This window comes from Sinocyclocheilus anshuiensis, unplaced genomic scaffold (genome assembly GCF_001515605.1).
Source record: "Sinocyclocheilus anshuiensis isolate Anshui unplaced genomic scaffold, SAMN03320099.WGS_v1.1 scaffold1493, whole genome shotgun sequence".
Classification (NCBI taxonomy): Eukaryota; Metazoa; Chordata; class Actinopteri; order Cypriniformes; family Cyprinidae; genus Sinocyclocheilus; species Sinocyclocheilus anshuiensis.
Window position 1 is genome coordinate 77,570 of NW_015547727.1, and position 8,522 is coordinate 86,091.

General features: G+C 35.6%; 1 protein-coding gene across 1 annotated transcript in view; it reads left to right on the forward strand.

Annotated features, from left to right (window-relative positions):
• Positions 1–3,099, forward strand: part of LOC107704300 (mastermind-like protein 2) — a 23,806-nt gene extending 20,707 nt beyond the window's left edge. The window contains exons 3-4 of the mRNA XM_016507183.1: positions 1,555–1,663; positions 2,255–3,099. Coding sequence (XP_016362669.1) covers positions 1,555–1,663; positions 2,255–3,081 — 936 coding nt within the window. The 3' untranslated portion in view covers positions 3,082–3,099. The remainder of the gene's footprint in view (positions 1–1,554; positions 1,664–2,254) is intronic.
• Positions 3,100–8,522: the final 5,423 nt, after the last annotated feature.

Genomic DNA, 8,522 nt, shown 5'->3' on the forward strand with positions numbered 1-8,522 from the left:
TGATTTGAAGCGGGCAGAATGCTAGAGCTAACGAGCCATTAATTGACGAAAATAACCATAATTTTTACCCCTCCCATCAAATATTGCGCTGCAAACATCAACAGCTTTAATGATCTATCTTATCTATCTATATATATATGTATATATATATGGCAATATGTTATTGGCAATAACGATCGAAGCGAAGTGTCTGTGTGACAGACTATCTGTGACTGAAAGCTGACTTAATGTTTGTCTGTGTGACAGAACCAAAGGCTGATTTAGCGCATTTTCTGTTTAACGAAACTGAAAGCTGATTTGATGCGTGGTGGAACTCAAGCTGTTTTAGCACCTTTCTGTGTGACCAAACTGAAGCTGACTAAGTGCATGTCTGTGTGACAGACTAAGGCAAGTGTGAGTATGGACGAACTTAAATATCTTATTTAATTGTTGTGGGAGGAGTTACAATCAGCTGAGCATCAGCTGATGCTGTGGTGACTTCTGCCGTTTCTGTGAGAAATCCCTCTAGAAGTCTTGAGGTTTTGATGCCAGAAGATAGACTTTATTGTCAGAGACAATGAATCCGAGAAACTCTGCAGAGAATCCGTCGAATCTGTCTGCACACTTGTTATATAGTTTTTCCTCAAGATGTGTTTAACACATTTCATATACAGTCCTTCTACCCCATACAATGTACACATTGTACTCCCCTGCAGTCCTCCATACACATAGGAAACATATGATCATAATAGTAGAATAACTTGACTACACACATTACACTCTCCTACAGGCCTCCCTACATACAAGAAACACATGATCATAATAGTATATTACAAACATGGCTATATTCACATTGATTATACTTGATTAATTCATATTCTGATTAATAAAAATCTTATACAATGCTGGCTGTCACGCCGTGGTCTGCCTGAACTACGTTTGAGCTCCATTTGTCACTCAAACTAGATTTATGAAAACTGCCCAGTATTGAGAAAATAATTTTACCCTTAAAATCTACCTGTACACTAACATTCAAAAGTTTAGGGTCGGTAAAATTGTTTAATATTCTTGAAAGAAGTCTCTTAGAGGCCGCATTGTTTAATCAAAAATAGGCTATATTAAAAACAGGAATATTGTGAAATATTATTACAATTTAAAATGAATGTCTTCTATTTTGATATATAAATTATTCCTGTGATGGTAAAGCTACATTTTCAGAAGCCATTACATGATCCTGCAGAAATCATTCTAATTTGTTGATTTGGAAATCAAGTAACATTTATTTTTTGTTGTTATTATTATCAGTGTTGAAAACAGTTTTTGCTGCTCAATATTTTTGTGGAAATCATGATACAGTTTTTTCAGGATTCTTTGAAAGTTTAAAAGAACAGCAGTTATTTGAAATATAAATCTTTAATAGCATTATAAATATCTTTAATGTCTCACACACACACACACATGCTTGAATTTGCAGTCTAATCCTTTGAGTGACCACTGACTATTTGGTCAGTTATAATCTATGGAACTTTTATTCCTAAACTACTAAATGATGTGCTTTTGCTGTAAATGTTTCAGGAGAAACTGAGCACACAGGATCAGTTCAGTCGTCATCTAACACGACCTCCACCAGACTACAAACACCCACGCAATGGAGTTGCCGCTCAACAGCCAAGCTTATACTCAGGTGTGGATTGTATTTTCAGTGTCATATAATATGGGAATGAAATATCTAGTTCAATCATGAAACTCTAGATGGCACAGACTGATAGGACCTTCACATGTAATCTGTTAGCAATCACATCATTTACTACACATGCTGATTGGCCTCTGCTGATTCTGCAGCCAATGAGATTGCTTGCTCAACATTTAAATAGACTGTTGCAGTGTTCACCATAAGCTCTTCCTGCAGCACGCTATCAGAATTCCTCTAAAACCCTCCACCTCCCCCAGCTCCACCTGTCTAGAGCAAGTCCATACTTGCTTAGCAACAGCAGCATGCATAGGAGATCTAGTCTGCTAAGACCAAATACATTACCATTGTCATATCCATTAACATGCTAAAACTATTCAGAGAGTTGTCATGATTGAACTACATAATGAAGTAAATGAAATGAATTATACTCACACTGATGATGTGGTACGAATACGATTAATTGAACTTAATTGATTAAGCAACCACACCAAACCTTGACTCAGATATTAGTAATTTTCAGTATGTTATTGCTTAGTAAATCAATATTTTACGTCACAGATAAATTTTATGCATATGCAACAGGCAATGGGTCAGACCAAAGTGGAATCCAACCCTTGTCATGCCACCTACCCAATGGACAAAGTACCAAGATGGTGCCTACCTCAGGAGAGAGAAGGTTTCCACTTGGACAAGACCCTAATTCAGGACCCACAGGCTCTCAAGCTTGCACAAACCAGCTCCGACAGCAACCCAGCAGCCTGATCCGAATGGGGCTTCAGCAAAACAAGCATCAGTTCCATGGGACAAACAACCAGAGTGCCACTTTTCAATCAAGCACTCAGCATGTAAGGACGAGCATCCGTCAGGATTCCCTGCTGGGGCAAAGATTGGGTGACATGAGCACCAATACCAGCAGGATGGACACTGCTTTGAACTGGACAAACAGCGGACAACAGAGTGGAGCTCTGTCAGGACTAGATGTCAAAAGGCTCTCCAATACAGTGATGCCCCAAAGTGACATTCATTTTCCTCCGAGGTCTATTTGCCCACCTAACCAGGTGGCGCCTCATTCTAACCTGTTATCCATAAACCCTGCAATCAGAAGCCCTGCTCCTAGAGCCAGTCAGCCTAGGATACCCCCTCTACCTGGGGTGACTTGCCTGACTCAGTCGTCCCCAGAACAGCAAGGTTGCCCGACCACATTTGGAGAGCTGAGCCAAAGCCCAGCAACTTATCAGAACAACCGGGCAGGTCGATTGACCTTTGACTTCTTACCGGAGGATGATAACACGGTACCAGGGATAAATGCAGACTCGGATTTCATCGACTCCCTGCTTAAATCAGGTTCAGGCAATGATGACTGGATGAAAGACATCAACCTGGAGGAAATTCTAGGCGGACATTCATAAAACAGACTCAAAGCATGAGAATTTAGTTTGAACTGACTATATTAGGAGTCTGATGTGAATGGCCTGTTAAAATGTTTTATTACCCCTCTATTTGTGTGGAAAACAAATGTATTATATGTTCTACTATATTGTTGGGTTGTTTCTTTATATCGTCTACTAACATGTTGTAAAGTTTCATGTTCATAGCTTCAGTGTTTTAAATCAACCACAGAGTACCCCCAAATCCATACCAGTTATAATTAAAATGCTGTGAGATTTCTGTTAGAGCTTTTGTTACTAATCCATTAGTGCAGAGATTAATGTACAAGAGCTTGTGATTTGACTGCCATGATAGAGACACTGAGCATGACATTGGCACTTAAAAAACAATTTATTATGATAAATACTTTGTTCTGGCTCTTATAGATCAAGGTTATACATCTTAAATATTGTAATACTGAAATACTGTTGCATAACATAAAAGTCCAGATCTGTTTTGACTATCTATTCTCAAATTACATATCAACGGGTATTGAAAACGAGCCATTTATGTATCATTTTATTACACATCCAAAAGAGAAAATTTGTAAAGGGAATACACATATGCTCAGAATGTTAGATGCTATTGTTAACTGATAAAGTCGACCTTCTTTAGAAAGACACATTAAGTTTATAAGTTCTTATTAGTAATATTGTATTTATACACCTGTATCTCAGTATATAAAATATATTTTCTATTTCTTTTCTATTATGCGTCATAAAAGTGTATATCCTATTATGTCAATTTAGCCCTTGATAATAAACTACATCAAAGAAGAACCTTTACAGCACATTTTGACAATTTGTTTCTTATATTACAGGTCAAATGGAAGTGAAGTGCCACAAGGCTCTGTCTTAGGTCCTCTGTTGTTTTTACCAGATTCAGAAAATCTGATCATCAGCAGTAATCCATCATTTCTACACTGAACACCTGTTAGATTCCTGAACAGTTAAAATATTGCTACATGTAAAGCTCTTAATACTGCAGATCTTCAGTACTTAACCAGTCTTCCTTCAATAACCCTGTAGTCCATAGCTCACTGAATTTACAAGATGATTTTTAATTATGAACTATAAAAATATAACTTTACCATTATTTGTTTGCCTATTCTCACAAGCAAACCAAATGTCACAGTCATGAGTTCAATCTATAAACAATAAAAAATAAGTTATTTTTTTATTATAGTTATTATTTACTTAGGTAACACTTTACATCACAGTTCTATGTTAACTTTAGTTAGTAACCATGTAGTTAAATAACCATGAACAATTTATTAAACTAAGTTTATTTTAATTTTTACATATACTAATATTTATAACACTTCACGGTAGTTAGTTATTACGTCAGTTAATTATGAACTAACAAATTAAGAATGAATAATAGCACATTTGTTAACCACTTAAGCTCAGGGCGTTTTTTGGTATTTTCGCCTAAATTTAAGGCTCTGTCTTAGGTCCTCTGTTGTTTTTACCAGATTCAGAAAATCTGATCATCAGCAGTAATCCATCATTTCTACACTGAACACCTGTTAGATTCCTGAACAGTTAAAATATTGCTACATGTAAAGCTCTTAATACTGCAGATCTTCAGTACTTAACCAGTCTTCCTTCAATAACCCTGTAGTCCATAGCTCACTGAATTTACAAGATGATTTTTAATTATGAACTATAAAAATATAACTTTACCATTATTTGTTTGCCTATTCTCACAAGCAAACCAAATGTCACAGTCATGAGTTCAATCTATAAACAATAAAAAATAAGTTATTTTTTTATTATAGTTATTATTTACTTAGGTAACACTTTACATCACAGTTCTATGTTAACTTTAGTTAGTAACCATGTAGTTAAATAACCATGAACAATTTATTAAACTAAGTTTATTTTAATTTTTACATATACTAATATTTATAACACTTCACGGTAGTTAGTTATTACGTCAGTTAATTATGAACTAACAAATTAAGAATGAATAATAGCACATTTGTTAACTAACATGAATCTAAACTAATAAACTTTAACTTACTGGACCTTATTGTAAAGTACTGCCTTTCTTTAACAATACTGTTATACAGCAATAAATAAAATACTACATACATGATTTATACCACAGAGGAATCAAAGACCGCAAGGCTTTGAATAAAGGTCTTGACTTAAATTGATTAAACCCTGTAACTTGAGATATCAGCCTTTTCCATCATGACTTGAGACTTGATACTAGCAATCTGAACCCATATCGGATCCAAATAGACGGACAAAAACAGTATGGGGGCTAAATCATATAGGCCCGAAAATAGTTAAACATATGGGACATGTGTACCAGATTTGAATATATTTCTAACAATCAAAAGACGTTGTTTTACAAAAGACATGTTTTACATATTTAAGGTTTTCACTTATGTTAAATGCTCAGATGCTGAGATGTTCAAATGGGCAGGTTGCGAAGGGTAATCATGTTATTAAGATTCACAAGCCAAAATGAAAGTCAAAAATTAAGCCCACATCAAAACCTATAAAAGTCTATAAAATACTCTTTTTTGCAGGCCAGGAGATGTATGCTACAAATCAGGTGACCCTGCTTCAAACCTCTTTAGAAAAAAGGTACTGTCCCATTCCAGTCAATAACAGCTCCCTCCCACTTGGTCCTAATGGTCATCTCTACAGATGGAAACGTTTTTTTCTGGGTCTCCTTGAATGTCATTATTTTCAGCCTCCCAGTGATGGGAGTGTGTATCTGAAATACAAAAGAGCAATACAATAAATACATTTTAAATGTTTGGTTCACACAGGCAGGTGGCATCAATGAGCAAGATGCATGGGCAGCAGCTAATGACTGTACCTATGGTGAGCATTGTGTTGAGCTGAGTGGGATGGCCATTGTAGAAGTAAAGCTGGAAAAGATGCTCCATTTTCCAGTCAGAGAGCAATGAACGGTTTGGGCTGAATAAAGCGTGACACAGCGCCAAACCAGGTAGGTGCCATTGATGTTGCACACCCAGATAGGCAGCTTGGGTGTTTTCAGCATGCTGCCCACCTTAGGAGAAAAGTGTTCAACTCAACATGGATGCGTTCAAAATATAATAGATTGCAGTGCAGTAATACAGGAACTAAGAAGCCAAAAGTCCTGTGGGAGCAGATAAACCAGCACTCTTTAAGTAAAGTCATACAAAATGATACCAGAAAAACATCAATACACTCTGGGTATTAGCTTAGAACAGATCACATGAACCATGTGGTGCAAGCAACATGCAGAAAACAACAAAACGGGAAATTATATCACAGAAAGGACCCCTCATGACCGTGTGTCAAAGGTCAGTAATGCTGTTTGACATTTTTATAACAAGGAAATGATAGTAAAGGCTGTAATATGTCAGTTGGTGTGGTGTGACGTGTGAATACATCATTTCAGATATTTGAAAAAAAAAAACTATACCTTTAAAAAATATTTTACAACATTTTTTTTGAAAATTATGATTAATATTTGTACACTCACATATATCCAAGAAGTTTACTTGCTGGTTTAAAGTCATATATTAGAGAAATATATTTCTAAACTTAATAATTGTAATACTTTATGTGTGTGTGTGTGTGTGTGTGTGTGTGTGTTTTTTTTTTTTTTTTCTTTTTTTCATGACCGTGTGTCAAAGGTCAGTAATGCTGTTTGACATTTTTATAACAAGGAAATGATAGTAAAGGCTGTAATATGTCAGTTGGTGTGGTGTGACGTGTGAATACATCATTTCAGATATTTGAAAAAAAAAAACTATACCTTTAAAAAATATTTTACAACATTTTTTTTGAAAATTATGATTAATATTTGTACACTCACATATATCCAAGAAGTTTACTTGCTGGTTTAAAGTCATATATTAGAGAAATATATTTCTAAACTTAATAATTGTAATACTTTATGTGTGTGTGTGTGTGTGTGTGTGTGTGTGTGTGTGTTTTTTTTTTTTTTTCCTTTTTTATCATTGACATTTATTTCCTTTATGAAAAAGAAAAAAAATATACTTCTGGGTCAAAAGCACTCAATTTCAGATAATAACTGTTGGACTGTAATATATTTTAATTTAATTGCAATTTACATTCAACTAAGTGTCTGAAAACATTACATTCATTATATTATTTCCAAAAGTATTCTTCAAAAAAAGCACACCTAAAGCGCACTTCTTTTTGACGAAGGTTGTCACTGATCTATTAGCAGAACCCTTTGGAGAAACTCTAGGGAGCCATTTTAGGGTGCCTCAAGTAACCTCGCCTTTTAATCAATCAATCATTGTTAAAGTCCCCATGCAATCAGTTAGTATCAATATGTTAGTCTTAAGGTTATCTATAAGGCAGTGTGCTCCAAAACAGTGACAAACTTTGCATTTAGAAGATATAAGCATTCAAAGATTGCAGTTCGTCACTTCCGCCAAAACGGCTCAACGATGCTCTCTAGAAGCCAAAGCCCCGCCCCCTACACTATAAATAGACGCTGAAGCGGTTGAAATCGGTCACTTGTTCACAGTGTAGTGTGGCTGGCATACCCTGTCAAATGCGGCTTTATGGAGTTCAACGGCTCTGTACGGCTCTAGCCCAAGCTGTGATATAAACGAACACTATTGGCTATTTTAAAAAGGGGCGGGGCTGCTTGATATGTCACGCCCTGTCTTCCTGTTTCAGTTAAAATGACGTCAACACATAGAGTAACGCTGCGTGTTTCTAAGCATTTCAGGGGAATTTTAAGATTCTTTTTAATGTGCCTATAAAAATACTGTAAGGTTTCTCCATGTCTTTATTACTTTATTAAAATTATGCAAAGCAAAACCATAAATGTTGACTTTCACAAACCATCACTTATTTGTGAGCTTGCGCTTGGGAGACTGAGAACAACAAGTTTAAAGTTTACAGGCTCATAACTTGTAAGAATGCGTATTGCAAAATGTCTTTATTGTGCACTGAAGGAACTTCAACTCCAAGGGCTCCATTTTTTTACAATAAATTCCTCAGAGAAATACCCCTTTTTCTTTTGTGAATATTTTTGCCTAGAGATCCTCTAAAACAGGGGTGTCAAACTCAATTACTGGAGGGCCGGAGCCCTGCAGAGTTTACCCCTGCTGTAATGGGTTTGATCAATATGGTAATCTCAGGTATCTTGTCGTTTTTACAGCGTTTATTCATATGTTATGCCTACTGTTAACCTAATGGAAAGTTTAGAGAGAAAGAGGATGGGTGCTGTACCAGCGGGACCCTTACGAAAAAGAAGTTTATTCAAGTGTGCTATTAGTATACTTCTTTTAAACAAAAAATAGGAAAGTATACTTTTAGTCTACTTTTTATGTACTTCTCAGAAATGGGCTTTATGCACTTCTCAGAAATATACTTAAAATGACATTTAAGTATACTTGACTTATACTTAGAAAAAGTCTAAATATATT